General features: G+C 35.8%; 1 protein-coding gene across 6 annotated transcripts in view; it reads left to right on the forward strand.

Moving 5' to 3' along the window:
• Positions 1-18,345, forward strand: part of LOC123529944 (uncharacterized) — a 63,241-nt gene that overhangs the window by 10,939 nt on the left and 33,957 nt on the right. The window contains exons 1-4 of one of the 6 annotated variants that reach the window (XM_045310559.2): positions 354-606; positions 7,534-9,620; positions 11,481-11,588; positions 14,223-15,327. In XM_045310559.2, coding sequence (XP_045166494.2) covers positions 7,550-9,620; positions 11,481-11,588; positions 14,223-15,327 — 3,284 coding nt within the window. In that variant the 5' untranslated portion in view covers positions 354-606; positions 7,534-7,549. Of the gene's footprint in view, positions 1-353; positions 607-720; positions 864-1,171; positions 1,331-1,819; positions 1,968-2,006; positions 2,140-7,533; positions 9,621-11,480; positions 11,589-14,222; positions 15,328-18,345 lie in introns of those variants that run through there. The other 5 variants (XM_045310562.2, XM_045310560.2, XM_045310563.2 and 2 more) reach the window with 5 other exon arrangements.

Genomic DNA, 18,345 nt, shown 5'->3' on the forward strand with positions numbered 1-18,345 from the left:
AATTGAAATGCTTACAAATGACAAATAAAGAACACTTGTATACATTATTTTTATAGAATAAATATGAGTCGTGCCATGGGAAAACCAACATAGTGGCTTTGCGACCAGCATGGATCCAGACCAGCCTGCACATCCGCGCGGTCTGGTCAGGATCCATTTTGTTCGCTTTCAAAGTCTATTACAATTAGAGAAATGGTTAGTGAACAGTATGGATCCTGACCAGACTGCGTGGATACGCAGGCTGGTCTGGATCCATGCTGGTCACAAAACCACTATGTTGGTTTTCTCATGGCACGGCTCAATTATTATGCAGAACATGCATCAGTCATTTTAAGTGTTCATACAAGTTCTGGTTTGAGACATACTTTATTGACTGCTGCACTGTTATAAAAGTTGGACAATCTCGAAATTGTCTAAAAATATAAAGAAAATTGAATTAAAATTATTTCCAAATCCTGTCAAACAGGACTTGGCATTCTAAGTTTATGAGCACAGACAAGTTATATCATCTTTAAAAAAAACAGTTGTTAGACAGTGTCTGGATTTATTAGGGCTGCTAAAACACAGCCATGTTTTACGAGCTCATTAACCGTGAGGATCATCTTGGTAAGTAATGTATATCTTGTGGTAATGTTTCTACCCAAAAGATTTGAAAATACATTTAACATTTTCCGCCATCTACTTACACATATTCGTTTCTCTGGTTGATTGAATAAACATCTGTGTGATGTAATGCTGTTTTTCTGCTGGTTCTAGCGGGATCTGTGAAATGCTGAGAAAAGGAGATACCTTATTTTGTTGAAACACAAAAACAAAAAACCATCTTTCGGATGTAAATGATGGCGGAACTATGAAACTGTCTGGTAGGTTAGCAAATTTTTAGATTACATTTGTGTTTGGAGATTTAATTGAAATGTTTAAATGGATTATTTGCTGTAATTTTAATTAGGGTTGAGTTCGAAGTGTGAGAAAAAGCAGAAATTACATGTGGTAAATTGGAGTAGTGTGAAGGAAGTTTTCAAGTATTGTGGAAATTTGTGCACTTAAAGGTCACGCAATTTCTGGATCAAATGCCAAGGAAAGGACTAAATTTTCATTCATGAATAATACTTGTAAGCAGTAGCTCCATATTTATTGATTGTAAAAGTCTGAAAAGCTCGGCTGGTAGGCTGGTACGATGGATAGACTGGATGTCTGTAGATTTGGAATAATAACACACTCGGTGGAATTCTGTGGCTACGTACAAGCATTGGATGTATTGAATAATATCTAGGATTTTTATGTCAAAATTGATTCATTGTGCGGAAAAGGCTATCAATCCTTGCCATGAGTATGAGAATATTTTTCTGGAATAGATCTACATGATTCAGCACCATTTGTTTTATTTAGTTTTACCTATTTCAAAGCATTTCCATTTTGCTTTGTTTTCGGGACTTTCTTGATAAGTACAGTACCTAAATATTTTCTAGGTTATATTAGTATTACTTTTAAATTGCTTATGATTCTAAAGTGCTGTGATTTTTAATGCTTGTAATTTCTTTGTTTGAGTCATGTTGATTAGTTTGGCTCATTTTGCCTGTATTTGTATTTGATCTGTTTCCTCGTTAGCAAACTTGTTCAGTTTATTTACAGAAAGATCATTTTCTGGGAATTTTCATATTTTGACAAATAGTTTCAATAAGAGTTCGTGATTTCTGACATGTTTTTGATACCCTGTGATAAGCAGAGTTTTCTTGTCAAACTTTACTGTTTCCATGGATACGGAAAAGCCAATTTTTATCTTATCAGTCAATCAAGGATATATGATAGGCACCCTGCAGCCTCCCAGACACAAATGTGATAACTTCATGCTATGCAACAAGAGATTCCTAAATTTCTATAGTATCCAAAAGGGAGTTTGTAGTGATTAATGTTATGGTACTAGTGATTTTGGAATATTTCGAAATAAAAACTGGATTACTAATGCAGTGAGTAAGACAAATAGTCTGTATCAGTAGTTCAATTGCTCTTGGATATAGTGTTAGTCCAATAGTGCAAGGAGATAAATGCTTTTTTTCTTTGTATTGAGTATTGGATTATAGGATAGATCAACAGTTGGCTTGGGGAAAAAGAGAATGGAATAATTTCTTTGGAACATTTGTAAGATATCAAATCAAACATCAGATTGGTATTAATGTCATTAAAGTGTTTTATGGTGTTTCGGATTTCCCTCAGGATAGAATTTCTCTTTTTGTTCCTTTCGCTAAGATTCTGTGGTAGATTTCTTCCTGTTTGATCTCAGCTGTTCATACAGATATTTGTGCCATAAGAAGATGGATTTATTACATTTTTATACATTTCTGGAGAGATATAAGATACTTGTAAATTAAAAAAAAACAAATCTGAAAGAAATTAATTGAGATATCTCTGGAGCTAAGTTTTTTGTTAGATAATGTATAAGTAGAAATAGTTAGTATATAGTTTAAATATCATTTTAGCAGAGCAGTTCATTTAGCATAGTCAGCATTTTATTATTGATATTGTGACTAATGTTTTGTCAGCTAAATTCTGTTCTAAAGGCAAATTCCGCCTAGACAAAAGGATTAATAACTAAAACTAAATTCAAGAGGTGTTATGTGTTTATTAGCTCACCTGTCACATAGTGACAAGTGAGCTTTTGTGATCACCCTTCGTCCATCGTCTGTGCGTCCATGCGTGTGTCAACAATTTCTTGTCTGCACAATAGAGGTTTCATTTATGATTTTATTTCAACCAAACTTGCACACAACTTGTATCACCATAAGATCTTGGATCCTTTCTTGAACTGGCCAGATTCCATTATGGGTTCCAGAGTTATGGCCTCTGAAAGGGCCAAAATTAGCTATTTTGACCTTGTCTGCACAATAGCAGCTTCATTTATGATTTTATTTTAACCAAACTTGCACACAACTTGTATCACCATAAGGTCTTGGTTCCTTTTTTTATCCCCCTGCCAAAGGCGAAGGGTATATTAGAAATGCTCTCCGTCCGTGCTTGCGTCCGTCCGTGTGTCCGCAATGATCTTTGTCCGGAGCATAACTCCAAAAGTACTGGAGGGATTTTCTTCAAACTTCATATACTGATAGAACACATTGGGAGGAAGTGCAGTGTGCAAGAATAATAACTCTACATTGCCTATTTTTTGAGTTATTCCCCTTTATCTTATTTCTTAAAAAAATTTTGTCCGGAGCATAACTCCAAAAGTACTGGAGGGATTTTCTTCAAACTTCATACACTGATAGAACACATTGGGAGGAAGTGCAGTGTGCAAGAACAATATCTCTGCCTTGCCTATTTTTGAGTTATTCCCCTTAATCATATTTTCTTTAAAAAATTCGTCCGGAGCATAACTCCAAAAGTACTGGAGGGATTTTCTTCAAACTTCATACATTGATAGAACACATTGGGAGGAAGTGCAATGTGCAAGAACAATAACTCTACCTTGCCTATTTTTTGAGTTATTCCCCTTTATCATATTTTCTTAAACAAATTTGTCCGGAGCATATCTTTTTCATGCATGGAGGGATTTTGATATATCTTGGCACAAATGTTCACCACCACGAGGCGGAGTGTCCTGCGCAAGAACCAGGTCCCTAGGTCTAAGGTCAAGGTCACACTTAGAGGTCAAAGGATACAAGAATGAAAACCTTGTCCGGAGCATTTCTTCTTCATGCATAGAGGGATTTTGATATAACTTGGCACAAATGTTCACCACCATGAGACAGAGTGTCATGCACAAGATCCAGGTCCCTAGGTCTAAGGTCAAGGTCACACTTAGAGACCGAAGGTCAGATCCAAGAATGACTTTATCTGAAGCATTTCTTCTTCATGCATAAAGGGATTTTGATGTAACTTGGCACAATTATACACCATCATGAGACGAAGTGTCATGTGCAGTTCCCTTCTTTAGAATTACTTCCCTTTGTTGTTACTTTAAATAGCTTTTATTGTAACTTTTTCACTACTAGTCGTAGGGAAAAATCGAGACCACTTTTCTGTAGTACAACATGCATGCTATATCCAATTTTGAGGTGTATTTTGACCAGTCTCTACCTGGTAAAGATTTTTGTGTTGACTTACAATTTTTTTTTTTTTTTTTTTTTTTTTTTTTTTTTTTTTTTTTTTTTTTTTTTTAGATTAACTTCCCTTAGTTGTTACTATAAATAACTTATATTGTAACATTTTTATAATTGACCGTAGGGAAAAAACAAGACCACTTTTCTGTGGTACAACATGGATGTTACTTTCCAATTTTAGGTGTATTTTAAGATATCTCTACCTGGTAAGGAGTTTTCTTGTGGACTTAGAAAAGCAAAAGACTTACAATGATTACTAAACAACCACAAAATTAAAATTCCATTTGCAAATACAGCTGCTAGAGTAAAGAAATTTGCTGTGACGGGCATATATTGTGACATTCTAGCACTCTTGTTCCCTGTTAGCTTTCCATTCCTTCTTTTTACAGTAGCCATATAGAAAAACATCATAGCTATACTGTTCATGAAAATTAATAAAATTTAGCAGTAAACCACCTCACCACTGACTTATTCTTTCTTCCACATCTTTAAAACCCCTGATGCGGACCACAACTAAACGGTTCTTCAAAGCTTTCCCCAAAATTAATACTTTCAGACACTAACTTGCCAGGAACTTTAGCCTTCAATTACAATATGCCCGGCGGGGGGATTGGCCATGTCTAACATGGCTCTTGTTGAACTGGCAAGATTCCTTTATGGGTTCCAGAGTGATGGCCCCTGAAAGAGCCAGAATTAGCTATTTTGACCTTGTCTGCACAATAGCAGCTTCATTTATGATTTGAATTTAACCAAACTTGCACAAATCTTGTATCACCACAAGATCTTGGTTCCTGTCTTGAACTGGCCAGATTCCATCATGGTTTCTAGAGTTATGGCCCCTTAAAGATCCAAAATTTGCTATTTTGGCTTTTGCAGCCATTTAGAGACTTCATTTATGGTTTGATTTGATACAAACTTCCAAAATATCTTCAGCAACAATAAATCTTGGATTCCATGACGAATCTGTCAGATCCAATCGTAGGTTCCAGAGTTATTTTATATCTGATTACCTCCCCTGATTGTAATCAAAATGGATTTATATCAGTAAGTACTTAAAGGACTTACTTGAAATTTCATTATTGTCTTTAGTTGGACTGAGGCAGTCAAGGTGATTTGAAATGTCATTTGTGCCATCAGATGGACTCGGACAATCAGGGTAGATAACTTTTGACTGAATTTATAACAAATTACCTCCCTTTATTTTATGTAAATGAATATATATCAGCAGCATCTAATGAGATTGGTTTTAAATGTCATTTAAGTCTTCCAGGGTAAGAAATAGTCATGTTAGTACAAAAATGCAGCATTTAAGCCTAGGACCCTCAAACTTTGTATGAAAATTGGCTCTGACTAGGTCAAAGAGGAATGTTTAAAAATGTTTATCCTGATGATATTTAATGTGTATGCCTAAGTGCTCTATGTCAAAACTTGATCATATCATTTTGAGCAATGGTTCTCAGGTGAGCGATACAGGGCCATCATGGCCCTCTTGTTTGATGTGTTTTGATCTTTCTTTTGAAAGATCACCATAGCAGTACCATTTGCTTTGTCATTTCCTAAAACCCTGTATTTAAACCATCCAGTCACCTCATTTCCTAAAATCTTGCAGTGCCTGCTCAGTTACCTCATTTCCTAAAACCTTACAGTGCCTGCCCAGTTAGATCATGTACTAAAACCTTGCAGTTCCTGCTAGTAAACTCATTTCTTCAAACATTGCTGTGCCATCCCTTCTAGTTAATTTCATAAAACCTTCCAGTGCCCATCCAGTTTGCTAATTTCCTAAACCTGGCAATGCACACCCAGTTTATAATAGCGCATTGAGTCATTTCCTAAAACCTTGCAGTGTGTGCTCAGCTTATTTCCTAAAACCTTGCACAGTGCCCATCCAGTCAGCTCATTTCCTTAAACCTTACCATGCATTCCTAGGCAGCTTATTTTCTTAAAACTGTGCTGTGCCTGCCAAGTTCATTTCTTAACACCTTACAGAGCCTGCCAAGTTCAAATGCCTGCCTTCCCCCACTGGTCAGCTCATTTCCTAAACCTTGCAGTGCCTGCCTAGTCAACTCATTTCTTATCCTTACAAGTTACAGTAACAACCCAGCTAGCTCAATAGGTACAGCAGAAGACTTCAAATCTGAAGAATATAGGTTTGAATCCTGGTTGAGGCATACATTATGCATAATGATTGACTGAAAACGATATATCTAAGGTTATTTGGCCTTTTAAGTTACATACAGAGTGTTGGTCAATCCTGTTACAGCATTTACCTTGTTTGTACTAAAGCTTATTTACAGTCACCCCCGTTAACCAATATGGGCAACTCCAGAAGATGGTTAGTAGTTTTAAGGAACTCATATGATCAAGCCTTTGTATCCCAGATCAAGCTGTTGTTAAAATAAGTCTGTTATATACTATGATAATAAAATCATGCGTGTGTTGATCGATAGACAAACATTCAATCATTGTTTTTTTTAACACAAAAGGCTTGCATAAACAAAAGCTATGAACATGACACCAATTTATTTCTTCAGCACAACAACAAAAGTTCAATCCCCATTTGGGAATTGGTGACACCATTTGTAACAATATATAGTTCCTATCACTGAGATTGGAATAGATGACAATGATATGGTGCTTGTAGTCAATATTTATTCCTCAGCCAACCACATGTTATCTGATACAGTACAAAGAAATACACACTATCATTATATTTCTACAAATTAATGGAACAGTAATTAATTACATGGTTCTCTAGCATTCAGTGGACCATTCCATTTCATTTGCTATTAATTAATTATGAACTTGAGAAATAAAGTGCTTTTGGTGATCAGATTTGTTAACAACAAGTACATTGTGTTTGTTATCAAACATTCTACATTCACTGCAATATTTTTTTAATTCTCAGCAGAATGCTGCTGCAGATGCTGTTAACATCATTTTTAATTTTTGATATATATTTGCACCATGTGACCATTCAGTATATTTCTTCTGTATGTATACAGTGTTATTGGATGGTTCAGCTTCAATAAAATTTACTTGTGGATTTTTAAAAAGTCATTAGGCATTAAAAGTGTCCCAATGAATTTAAATGCTTATTCTGTCTCACAGTCTGTATGTTTTAATTATCAGTTGTTTTTAACCACCTAGAATATAGATGGAAATTGTTTTTTGCTTTTTTTTTACAGAGAAAAAATAAGCATAGAAATAAAAACATGTTTTCATATTTTCCATTTTGGACTGGTACCACCTCTGAAAAAAATATGTATTTGAGCAATATTTGAATCTGTCCAATAAGTTATATGTTAAAATTAGAATCATACATTTATACATGTCTAAATACATAAAATGAGCATTAGTTTGTACAGGTATTTAAATACAGAATTTATTTTTCATTTTTCAAAATACAGAGAAAATGACATAGTTTTCTTTGTAATTTCAGAAATAGTGAATGAATCATGAGTGAAACAGAACCTGTCCTGGAGCCAGTCCCTGTTACTAAGGATAAACCTGTTGTTAATGGAAACAGTGATTTTGACCTTCCACCACCTGAACCAGACCTGCAAAATGGACTAAACAAACCAGACATGGATATGGAAATGTCAAATGGTGTAGATGGATCTAATGTGAATGGAGATAATGTTGCTGATGGTGAACCAGCTCCAGTTAACGGTAATTGTAATGGACCTGACAATACATTTGAGGGGGATTTAATGGGAGAGGATGAATTACCTCCCCCTCCTGAGATTGTACCAGACTTACCCCCACCCCCTCCACAAGAGGGTGAAAATCAGGATTTATTACATTGTGACAATGATCCATTTGGATCAAGTGTTGATCCAGTTGTGGAATCTAGTGTTGATCAAGAACCGCAGGATGTTGAGGAAGTTGAATGTGTTGATGAAAATGAGGATTTAATGAATGTGAGTGACTCAGAAACAAATCAAGAGGAAAATGTTAAACAAAGTATTGATGTCCCAAAACATGAAGAAGTGTCTGATGAAGAATTAGTTTCTGATTGTGGATTACAGGAAGAAGTAGAAGTTGAAATTCAGAATAATCAACAAAATGAAGAAGTTGAACAAATGAATGAAGGTCAGTTAATAGATTTTGGTGAACCAGAACAGCGTGAAGAAATTTCTACTGGACCTGTGGAGCCCTCAGCTCCATTGGTGGATTTGTCTGAGCCAGCAGAAACTGAGATGCCAGCTGAGCAAGATGTTCAACCTGTTGAAGAGCTAGCACAGCCTGTTAGTCAAGAGCCTGTTAGTGAAGCAGTTGAAAGTATACCAGAGCCTGAACCTGCTGAGGAACCAAAAAGTGTTCCTGTAGAAGAGCCAGTAAGTATGCCAGTTACTGAGGAATTTCTAGAGTCACCACAAGAGCCAGAAAGAGAACAGAGTCCTGAACCAGAATCTGTGCCTATTATTCAACAACAGGTTGAACCAGAAGTTCCAGAGAGTGAACCGGTTGAGGAGGAACCACAGCAACGAGAAGCAGAAAGTATGCCACAAGTTGGGTATGCAGAGCCAGCTATAGTTGTGGATAATAAACCTGCAGAAGAAGAGGCAGAAGTTCCGCCACCCCCACCTCCACCATTAGTAGATGAAACACCTCCTCCTCCCCCGCCTTTGGATGAAAACATTCCATTGAGGAGAGTTAGTGGTAGCTCAACTCCAAACAAACAAAGCCCAAGTAAAGAGATTGAATCTCCTGTAGCTATTTCTGCGCCAATGAATGTTGCAGTTGTCTCACCACAACCAGAGCCTGTTGCAGTTGGACAGGAAGTGGAGCAACAGCCAGAACCGGTACCAGTCCCAGTCCCAGTCCCAGTAAAGACTGAACCATTAGCACAGCCAGTGCAGCCTCCACATCCAGTGGCTATTGTAGCACCGCAGGTAGTGTCAGAGGAAGTAAGTCCACCATCTTCAAGCCCTCCTGGCAGTCCATCGACTGTATCAGAACATGCACCTTCAGAAAACGAAAAACCTGAAACAGAACCAGTAGTGAGTCCACAAGTGTCACAGAAAATAAACAAGAAAAACTTCAAGAATAAGATCAAGTTTGGTGTGGATTTAGTAGAAGCTTCATTAAAACAGTTACATTTTCTTTATATTGTGAATAAAAATCCTGGGTTATACGAGGAATGGCTTTATAAAAAGGCTGTAAGGAGGTATGAAGCCTTTTGGCTTCCATTGGCTGCTGAGCACAAAAAAGAAAGTTTAGCTGCACCTTTAGATATAGAATGGGTGTGGCATTGCCACATGTTGGCACCACAAGCTTATGAAGCAGACTGTAAAAATATTGCTGGATTAGTAGTTGAACATAAAGTAATGAGTGAAAAAGATAGAACTAAATCTTTAGAAAAGTCTAGGAAATATTGGACAGCTAAATATCCAAATGAACCATTTGAAATTGACCTAGTTTATAAGGAAAAAGTAGTTGAGGAACCACCTGTAGCAGAACCACAACCAGTAGAGGAGAACACTGCACAAAATAATGAAGCTAAAGAATCAGAAACTAAAGAAGGTAATGGTTTTGTAATTACTGTAACAATGTCCATTCAGCGTTTTTACTAAAGAGGTTCTGTGTTTTTTTTTTCTCAAACTGGAGTTCTTGACCATTAGATATCAAAAACAGTTACCATCACAAATGTCTTGTAAGTTGTGTGTATGTCACAGGGTGAGAAAACTGTGCAGCCAGACTGGGATTTGAACCTGGGGACCTCAGAATACAGTTCCGATGCTCTCCCTACTGAGCTACCCTGCAGCCACAACTCTCCCAGTTTTAATATTCAAGTTCTATATTGTGACATATTTCCCCACCATTTTGAAATTCGTCCTCGAATTTCGGCAGGTATATATAAGCAATTACAGGTAAGTGTAATGCTGTCACAGTCCCATGGTGGGTGCCAAATGTCACATGGTGAGAATAATGTGAGGCCAGACTGGTACTCGAACCCGGGGCCTCTGAATACCATTCCGATGCTCTACCGATTGAGCTACTCGGCCGCCTACACACTTTCTCCTCATTTTAATATTCAAGTTCTATACCGTGACATGTATAAATGTCTGCCCAAAGGTGTATGAGTGTTGCAATTTAAAGATTTTGGTAAAACTATCATCTCAAGTTCATATATAAATCTCTAATGCAAAAGTAACAGAACCTTAATTAATCTTATTAGAACCAGAATAAAACTGTGATAGCTCGTATATTTTGATCACAGTGATTGTCTTTCGTACTGTTGCGATCTTTTTAGAACTGATACAGAATTATTACGGATATATATGTGGTAAAATTTTGAGCATGTTCAGAAGGATACACTGGATGACTTAAAATGAGTTATAAGTTCTACAGATGTGTTAGGAATGCTATCCAGAACTCATCCGTAAGCCCATCCATGGCAGTGTGATTCTAGCTTTAAGAAAAAACCTATGGCTTTCATAGACATAAGGCAGCAAGATACCTAATACTATACACCTTGGCCAAGTGGTTAAAGCTTTTGTATGGATACAACAGAGGGTTGAAGGTTCAAATCACGGCGGGATGTTGCCAGTTGATGTTTCAGCCATTTGTTAAACAATGGTTTCTCATGATACCTGGCCTTAAAGGATAGGATTCAGGAAGTAAATGATATGCGTATAGGGCATATGTGTATCAATGGCTGGCCATTTCAAAAGGGGTTTCTGTTTTGAATTTGATTGGCTAATAACTTGATAACTATAACTCTTGAGAATTTCTTTTTAAACAAGAGCTGTCCGTAAGACAGCCAAGCTCGACTATTCGAAATATTGTCACAGAAGCAGGAAATTATTACCCAAAATGTTAAATATCAAAAGAGTTTTAAGTTCGAAAGGGGACATAATTTGACCAAAATACATAGAGTCATGGGACTTGATGTTATCAACTAGTTTTATAACCCCGAAGAAACATGTTAAGTTTCAATTCAATATCTGCATTAGTTTTGGGGACAGTAACTTGCATGTAAAACTTTAACCAGAATTTTCTAAGTCCAAAAGGGGGCATAATTTGCTCAAAATACATGTTAAGAGTTATGGAACTTGACCCAGTGAGGTTGGTAATTGACCTAGAAAAAGAATAAATAAGTTTCAAAGCTATATGCCTTTAAATGATAGCTGTATGTACTTGCATGCAAAAACTTAACCAAGGTGTGACGCCGACGCCGACGCCAGGGTGAGTAGAATAGCTAGACTATTCTTTGAATAGTCGAGCTAAAAATAAAAGAACCTTTTTTCATGTATACATGATATATATCATATGTAGATACAGTAAAATTCATCCACTGAATGCCTTGATTGACAGCCTGACAACTAATATATATACTTGCAAGGTTGTTTTGGTAGTAAAGTACTTTCATTCCACATATAGAAGCAGATGTTGAAGTTGCAAAAGAGGCTGAAGTTGCCGAGGTTACAGACAAACCTGCTGAAGGCACAGAGGCAGAAATAACACAGGGAGAATCAAATGCTCCTACAGGTGAACTAAATCATAATGTTTATATTCAGTCTGATAAAATTTTTTATATGTCATCAAAACTATGTTAAACATGAAGTTGATTTGGAAGGTATTGCCTTCATGGTTGTAGATATAATTCTATGTAATGTTTGTTTTAACTCAAAACTGTAGATGAAACACTACAATTTCATTTTATCCTTTTATGTTATATTCCAATCATGGTTGCAAATCATTTTTTCCATATTTGTAATTAGAAGTAGGATCACTTCCACTTGTATGACCTTCATCGTTATTATGATATTGGTGATAATTGTTTGTCACTACAGTGAAACCCCTCTAAAGAATCCCTAAATACCAGGGCTCAGAGTGAAACTAGTCTAAGTGTATAGCAGATAGACTAGTTTCACTCTGAGCCCTCGCGAGTGTCGTGTTTACTATTTGATAATGTATGCCCATAATTTTTTTTTATTAGTATTGTTATACCCCCACCAAACATGTTTGAGGGGGGGCTATGTAGGAGTCAGTTTTGTCCCATCCCGTCCCGTGGCGTCCCGAAATCTATTTTCTCAGTTACTACTATATGGATTTGATTCAAACTTAAAATAGATGTATCACCTTATCACCCACATCATGTGACACAAGGTGCATAACTCTGACACTAACTTTTCATGAATTATGCCCCCTTTTACTTAGAATATAAGGTTAATTTTGATGCATTTTGGCTATATCTCAGTTATTACTAAATGGACTTGATTCAAACTTAAAACAGATGTTCCACCTTATCACCCATATCATGTGACACAAGGTGCATAACTCTGACACCAATTTTTCATGAATTATGCCCCCTTTTAATAAGAATTTCAGGTTAATTTTGATGCATTTTCACTATATCTCAGTTATTACTGAATGGATTTGATTCAAACTTAAAGTAGATGTTCCACCTTATCACCCACATCATGTGACACAAGGTGCATAACTCTGACACCAACTTTTCATGAATTATGCCCCCTTTTACTTAAAATTTAAGGTAAATTTTGATGCATTTTCACTATATCTCAATTATTACTAAATGGAATTGATTCAAACTTAAAATAGATGTTACACCTCATCACCCACATCATGTGACACAAGATGCGTAACTCTGACACCAATTTTTCATGAATTATGCCCACTTTTACTTAGAATTTAAGACTTAATTTTGATGTATTTTCACCACATACATGTGTCATTCTGATTGGCTTAGAGCCAAAGGGAAGGAACCTTTTTTTAACTTTTGTACGAGTTACTTCCCCTTAATTTCCATGAATTAGAAATTCTATTTTTAGATTTTCAATATGTTAGGTATTTTTCTAACTTTTTTATTATTAGTCCTGTGTAAAAAGTAAAAAACATTTTTTCTGTGGTTACATGTGTGGGTAAGACACTTTTTTGTATTTTTATTTTTAGTGTATCTCTAATATTAGAGATTTTTATATCTACCTCATCCCTCATCCTGGGCACATGTTACTTATATGTGCCGAGGAAGCCCAGGATGAAGTAGTCCAAAGACGAGTAAAATTTTGTTTTAAGTATTAAGTTGTTTTTTTTTTTACATTTTATATTATTCTAAGTATTTTTAAAAATTCTATGGTTGATGGTTGCCATTCTTCTGTGACAAGACTTTATGGTGGGGGTATAAGTCACTCCTGTGACAGTTCTAGTTTATACAGTAACTGAACAAGATCAGGATTTCAGATGAATCAGTTTGATTGGTAATTCTGTAACTATTTATGTAATGTAACACGAACCCCTCTTAACGGAAAACCCCTCTAAACCAAGCTTTTACCCTGGTCCAGAGGCTGTTTGGTTGTGAGGGGTTCCAGTGTATAAAGACTTATCACTAAATATCAGTTAAATATTCTAAGGAATGTTGTATAAACAAACTGTCTCCATGGCCATCATGTATGCCATATACTTACTTCTTTTACATAATTGAAACAAACATTTACCTGTTTCTGTCACAGTCATTTATTCCTATGGTTCCAGAAACCATAAATGCAATCCTTTTCTTCAAGTCATTGCAGTCCATTGTGTATTACTTTGGAAGTTGATATTTAACGTATATTAGGTAACTGATTGCTGGGTCTGTTACTGTCAGTTGCACTAAAGACCACTGCTTCATACTGAATGTTAAACTATAGATCTCATAAGACATTTTTCTTTTGTAAACATTATCATCACTTGTGATGCTGTGGTGTTACATATGTTTGAGCCTGTGAATAGATAGGACATAAAAAGAGAAATTGTTAGCGAGATCATATAACAAAGATGTAAGATCAAATTATCTTCAGCATGCAGACATCAGCCAGTGGCTGCCCACCTCTGCAAAATATTTGCCTAGTCAAAAGATACAAATGTATTTTCTTCATGGAATATTTACACTGAAACAATGAATACATTGAATGTATAAGAGCTACATTTTATCAGAGTCTTTGCCAAGAGTATGGTTTAAACCTTTTGCATTTAATTCCAATGCAGCCAGTCTTGTCAGATTTAAAATCAGGGTTTTTCACAAAACATATGCGGTTGGTTCCTTTTTTCCATACTCATGACTTTACATTGTGCATATTTCCATTTTACATCACAAACAGTAATTCATCTGGCTTTCTATTTCAGAAACACCTGCCGAGCCAACACCAGCAGCTCCTGAACCTGCCCCTGAACCAACCATACCTGCAGTTCCGGAGGAAGGGTATGAGCAGAAGTCATCTTACAATATTTTTAGTGCCGTTGCCCGTCAGCGGGTATTTTTCTACCAAATATCATTGCCCCACTTCCATGACAAGCATTTCTTAAAGTCGGCTCAGAAGCGCTATCAGAGATTCCTGTTTTTGAAACACCAGAATCCTATGGAGATGATTGTACCATGTTATGACATAGATCTCATGTGGCATGCCCATCAGCTTCATCCATCTGTGTATAAACACGACACAGTTAAAGTACTCGGACAGATTCTCCAACATGATGATTCTGTAAATGACAGATCCTCAGGGTCACCTTTAATTAGAGCAGATCAGAAAACACGGGAATTGTGGAAGGAGCATTTCGGAGACACCTTTATGACTTTCGGAGCCATGTTTCGCGGTGATCCACCAGTATTGTGTGAACGCATGTCAATGATTGAGCCAGCGGAAACATACGCATTCAGCACAAAGAAAGCAACAGTGAACCTCGACAAAGTTCAAGTTGAAGGTTTGCCAGAAGAAATAAATAAATACAGTGTTAAATTAGCATATGGTGGTTATGATGAAAAAGAAGGACCACTTATTAAACAATTTAAAGGTAACAAAAAGAAGATAGAGTTTGAAAACACAAAGAAAGGATTAGCTCATTTTGTGTTTGATACTAAAGAATATGACAGGTTAAAATTCAACATGTCTCAACAAATAGGATTTGCTTGCACAGGGCATGATGAGGAAATAGGTGAACAAATATTCAGTCTGATGCCTGTAGTTGAAAACATACCAAGAGATAGGTTAGACCCATCTGCACTTACAGAAACTGTTAAAATTGATATTGATGAGGAACAAAATTTGAAAGCTACATTCTCCGCAACAATCGAACCACCTAAACAAGGTCCAACCATGTTGTACATGAATCCAGGAAACTATGAAACAAGGTTTTGTATCATGCCAGAACAGATTGTTCAGATGTGGGGACCTATCCCATTACCACGGCTACCTTCAGGCAGAGACAATCACTGTATAGTCGCCTCACACAAGTAAGTTTAATACCGAACTGTAGTTGAAACTAAGTAAGTTAAATTCATGCGCTGAAGCCAAAATTTATACCCATGTTTACTGAGAATTTAATTATTTCTCTGTGTATTGTTTTTGATACAGTCTCCTGTCCAGTCTGTCACAAAATTATGTCCATTCAGTATCTGAAGGACTTACTTGGCATAAATGCTTGCCGTACTGAGACAGTGTGTAGATATGTCTGTTCAAGGTCAAGGTCATATAATTAGATCATAAGTCAAAAGGCAGTACTTTATGTTTGCTCCAATATCTTAGTAAATCCTTGAAGGATATTCAAATAACTTTTTCAAATTTTGCCATAATGAATTAAAAAAATGGGTCAAGGTCGTATGGTGTGATTAACGGTCATGTAGTCAGAATTCAGACCTTTTTTCATCATTCTGGGAATGCCACCAACACCAGTGGAATTGGGAAAATGATCTCGGAAATTGTTTTAATTGGGAAAATTTGCAAATTACCAAATTTACATAAAGATATTTTTTTGTGTAAAATATGAATGAACTACATTTCAGTAATTGTTCAATAGTATAACTGTTGTTTTAATAACCAAAATATACATACAAATAAGCAAACCATTTTAAATCAACAAAAAGCCTAAAAGGTAACACTAATTTGGGAATTTTAAATTAAATTAGAATATTTGGAAAAAAAAAAAAACATACTGAAGTTTTTGAACTTTAATGGAATTTACCCTCCTTTTACGCAGGAGGTATAGATTTATATGGAGTGAAAAGTGCCCATTGAGATTTACCATTGTCATTGCTTTCATTGAATTTTTGGCGGGATCCTAAACGGAATATTTTAATTTTTACAAATGATTCATCAAGTCTGCTCATTCCTTTGAAATGGATTCTAGTACCATGTAATGGAAAAAACTTTTGTAAAATAATTTCTTTTTTTTAGTGGAATTTTGTTATTTTTGATTATGGTGCACAGATGTTGTTACTTCAGTATAACGTTGCAAGTTCAATCATGCTCAGGGCCCCTTTTTCGACTTAGAAATTTTTGGTTAAGGTTTTGTATGTAAGCTGGTATCTCAGTACTTACTAATGGGAATGGATTGAAACTTCACATACTTGTTCACTGTCATGATCTGACATGCACTAAGCAAGTCCCGTAACTCTACTCTTTTTTTTTCAAAATTATGCCCCTTTTTCGACTTAGCAGTTTTTGGTTAAATTTTTGTATGTAATCTGATATCTCAGTATCCACTAATTGGATTGGATTGAAACTTCACACACTTGTTCACTGTCATGATCTAACATGCACTGTGAAGATCCCATAACTCTACTTTGCATTTTTACAAAATTATGCCCCTTTGACTTTGCAGTTTTTGGTTAAGTTTTTGTATGTAAGCTGGTATCTCAGTATCCACAAATTGGAAAGGATTGAAACTTCACACACTTGTTCACTGTCATGATATGACATGCAGTACAGAGGTTCAATACCTCTACTTTGCATTTTACAAAATTATGCCCCTTTTTCGACTTTTGTATTCATTCAATTGACAAGGCTGTTGAATAGTCGAGCGTTGCTGTCCTCCGACAGCTCTTGTTGTAAAAAGAACAAGCATTTGGTTTATATCTTTCCAGAATTCCTGTTATCATGAGGTATATCAGCAATTCTGGAATAATGTTTTGAATTCTTTGGTTTCCATGATTACTAGTTAAACTATTTCGAAAAATATTGTGGAAAAACTTACCTGTAATTTCAAAGTCTTAAAACTGGTTAAATGACATTAATATTTTGTTTCTGTTTGAAATTCCCTGTTTGCTATCACCTTGACATTAGCTGTTATGGAGATCTGACCTAGTTTTGAAACCCAAAACTTGTGATAGGAGCCCCATCTCTCCATTTTTCTGCAAACTATTTATATAGTTCTTTTTCTTGTAAAATGTTTAGGATTTACCTTGAAAGCAAAAAGTGTCTATAGTTACAAATAAAACAGTATTTGAGTGGACCAGATGCTGGTGATGTGTTTAGAAATGTTATAAGAAATTTCTTGGACGCAATGATGCGAAAAAAAGAAAACCATTTTTCACCTATTAACTTTCTCATGTAATTAGAACATTGATTTGTAGATAATACAAAATACTTATTGCATTACAAAGCCTCATGAAAGAAATTAAAGTAGGTTTTCCTATCTTGCATCCCAGACATTTCTCTCCATGATTTAGCCTACAGTGCATTAATACTGCACATTATTTCTATTACTTAGCAACCTTTCATTCCAAGATAATAATGAGTTTTTCATTACCTATCATACTGAGAAATATATAAGTGCCATAAAGATATTAGAGCAAATTTTTTTATGTAATTAGAATAATTACTGAAACCTCTTTTACCCCCAAGTATATTTCTTTTTTTTATCTGATTAAAAATGTGTTTTAAGTAAGATTTTTCCTAGAGAATGAAAATGTTCCTATGTACGTGCTGTTCCAGTTAGATCTTTATTCCTGGGTACATGTTCCAGTTAGATCTTTGTTCCTGGGTACACGGCTGTCTTTGGACATGTTCAAGTTAGATCTGTGTTTCTTGGTACATGCTGTTCCAGTTAGATCTGTGTTCCTGTGTACATTACCCATATAGATCTGTTTTCCTAGGTACATGTTCTAGTTAGATCTATGTACCTGCATACATGTTCCAGTTAGATCTGTGTTCCTAGGTACATGTTCCATTTAGATCTGTGTTCCTGCATATAGATCTGTTTTCCTAGGTACATGTTCTAGTTAGATCTATGTTCCTGCATACATGTTCCAATTAGATCTGTGTTCCTAGGTACATGTTCCATTTAGATCTGTGTTCCTGCATACATGTTCCATTTAAATCTGTGTTCCTGCATACATATTCCATTTAGATCTGTGTTCATGCATACATGTTCCAGTTAGATCTATGTTCCTGCATACATGTTCCAGTTAGATCTGTGTTCCTAGGTACAATGTACATGTTCCATTTAGATCTGTGTTCCTGCATACATGTTC

The sequence above is a fragment of the Mercenaria mercenaria genome, chromosome 13 (genome assembly GCF_021730395.1).
Source record: "Mercenaria mercenaria strain notata chromosome 13, MADL_Memer_1, whole genome shotgun sequence".
Taxonomy (NCBI): domain Eukaryota; kingdom Metazoa; phylum Mollusca; class Bivalvia; order Venerida; family Veneridae; genus Mercenaria; species Mercenaria mercenaria.